General features: G+C 51.5%; 1 protein-coding gene across 2 annotated transcripts in view; it reads right to left on the reverse strand.

Annotated features, from left to right (window-relative positions):
* TNRC6C (trinucleotide repeat containing 6C) overlaps positions 1–2,657 on the reverse strand; it is a 40,993-nt gene that overhangs the window by 6,374 nt on the left and 31,962 nt on the right. The window contains exon 15 of one of the 2 annotated variants that reach the window (XM_006869538.1): positions 574–693. The exons of the other annotated variant lie outside the window; for it this stretch is intronic. Within the exon in view, the coding sequence (XP_006869600.1) occupies positions 574–693 (120 nt within the window). The remainder of the gene's footprint in view (positions 1–573; positions 694–2,657) is intronic. 2 annotated transcript variants of the gene reach the window in all.

The raw sequence follows: 2,657 nt of genomic DNA on the forward strand, positions 1-2,657 counted from the left end.
ATTTGGTGGAGTACAGAATTCCTGTAGTGTTCTCACACTGGTGTGGACGGGATTTGGTGGAGTACAGAATTCCTGTAGTGTTCTCACACTGGTGTAGATGGGATTTGGTGGAGTACAGAAAACATTTGATGAGGTTTAGAATCCAGCAGTGTCCCTGAGTTCTCTTTCTCTATACATTTGCTACATTTTGGTGAGCATGCTCACATGTCGTCTCTGCATCTCCTTGGCTTAAGATGTTCAGCTTCAGATTCTCTAAGCTTCCACGGCAATTATCAGGTTTTCCTCTAACCTGGAGAGAAGTTGCTTACATGAGAGACACACAGTGGAAGTGCAGTGCTGGGAACGGGTGAGACAGCCACGTCCAGGGCCTGGGGCTGAGTAGATTTCCCTCATCCCTGGTGGGAACTCTCTGGGGGAGGCAGGAGAGGAGGGCACAGGCACTTAGCCGGCAGACCCGCACCCTGTCCTGCATGGTGACCCTTCAGGGAAGATACACGCTCCCCATTCCACGGCCTGAGCAGGCACACAGAAAGACAGCCGGCACCCTCTGCAGGGTGGGAGTCTGTTGCGTACCTGCCATGCTAGGTGTGGATGCAATGCTATTGCTGAAAGAGCTACTGAAGCTGGAGTCACTGAGTGGCCAGGCCCTGGAGGAGGGCAGCATGGCAGTCTGAGACGACAGCATGGAGAACCCTGTAGAACCAAACAGGCACTCCGGGGCGGCACTAACTCGGGGCATGAGCACGTTCAGACAGACCAAGAGCTTCTCCTCCTAAGCTGCCAGTTTGGGTAGATGGCTGAGATAGTCCAGACAGACCCAGCCGTGCCTCCTGCCCTGAGTTCAAGAGCCACCTGGGGCCCTCCACTCGTGGAAGCACGCACTGGCTTCTCAGAGACAGAGCTCGAGCCATGGGCCGGGGGTCATCATTGGAATTGTCAGAACCGACTATCAGAGCTCTATACAGAGTCATGTGGACGTTCCCTTCCAGTTAGGATACAAACAGAAGCACAGGGTGGCCCTCAGGTTTCCATACTTCAAATAGTTACAAAATGGAAAACACACATCAAACTGAAATGCCAAGCCTTGTTATCAAGTTGACCACGAAAATACCAGCACTGCTTCTGACAGGAAATGTTCCTAGGTCTCAGGTGTGGCCCAGGACCATGACGACCAGTCTGCCCTGTGCTGGTGGATGGTGGTTGTCCCCGGGGAAGCCCAGCCTAGGCTGGTGCTTTTCACACAAGCAGCTGGGGAAGGGGATGAGGAGGGACTGGGGTAGGTGACGTTTGGGTGAGATTGGCTAGAAGTAACACTGCTGGTGTAAGAAATGGCCACCCCAGGGAGTGAAGCTGACGGAGACAGGACACAGACGTGTCTGGGTGTAGTATTCACCACCACAGAAGCTTCGAGAGGTTTTCTGGTGCAGTACTCAACCTGAGCAGCTGTGCATGGCTGTACTGTGTCAGCAGCTGCTTCAGACGGAGGGCACCTGACTGGATGAAAATGACACTTCACTTGTGGTCTGCTGGCCTTCGATGTGATAAAAAGAAACGGTGGCTCTGCTGACTGCCAATTCCCTTCTTCAACCACCTTCTTGCATTTACCAACAGAACATACTGTATCAATGTCTCCAGGATTATAGGTCACTTCTCCCTAGAGGGAGTCTCTCTGACACCTTCCAGGGTACTGTGATTTGAACAGTCTTTCGCTTTGCAATGATCAGAGTTACCAATCACATTACTTCGTGCCTCATGAGCGCAGTTACTGTTCTGGTGAAGTTTCACTTCATAAGGGCTAAAATGGTGAGTAAGTCCAGACAAATACTGGTTTGTGAAAATTTTAATATCAAGTCAGAACTTTATGGCAATGACAATAAAGAAACAAAAGTGCAAATAAAACAAAGCTGCACATGGAAAATTCCACCGTGAAGATACGCATAGGGAACGTGCCAATGTCAAGAGATCTGTGGCAAGAGCTCACTTCTTTCCTTCTCGGGCACATTCACACAACACCACGAAGGCTTTCAGGGGCTGGGTCCTGCAGCCAGCTAGCCGGGGTCCATAAGCCTGTCCCTGGGCTGAGGCTGTGGCATTGGAGTGGTGAAGGAGATCTGACCCATCTACTTCTACATGGTAGTGGGAGTGGTGGGGTTGAAACTACTTCTATATAGAGATGCCTTTACTATGCCACCTTGCTCTCACACAAACACTAACACTCGCCTTAAACAAACAGGAGGGGCACACACCAGGGCTAACCATCTACTCTGACGCCCAGTGTTCAGCCCACAACTCTACAGGTGAGGTCCCCTGAGAAACCTTAGGACATGTGTGCTGAGCTTGGTGTCATCTTTCTTGTCTTGTCTTGAAGGCCAATGCACGTCTTATGCTGAAGCTCCCTCCTGCTTGTCAGTTAACCCCTGTAACTGGCTCAGCTCTTCTGCACAACACACAGACTTTTCCAGTCACTTCTACCACATTAGGGCCCAGGAAGGCAAATAGCAGAGGCTGCCCACCAGGACCCAAGTGCCACCCAGCGGTCAAAGGGTCAGTTCAGATGCTCGAGTATCTGTGTGGCCACTGGTAGGAAGCTCTGTGCCACACGGTGCCATACTCCTCACAGCACAGCACCCCCTGTCTGCTCTGCTCAGCGCCACATA

This window comes from Chrysochloris asiatica, unplaced genomic scaffold (genome assembly GCF_000296735.1).
Source record: "Chrysochloris asiatica unplaced genomic scaffold, ChrAsi1.0 scaffold00132, whole genome shotgun sequence".
Classification (NCBI taxonomy): domain Eukaryota; kingdom Metazoa; phylum Chordata; class Mammalia; order Afrosoricida; family Chrysochloridae; genus Chrysochloris; species Chrysochloris asiatica.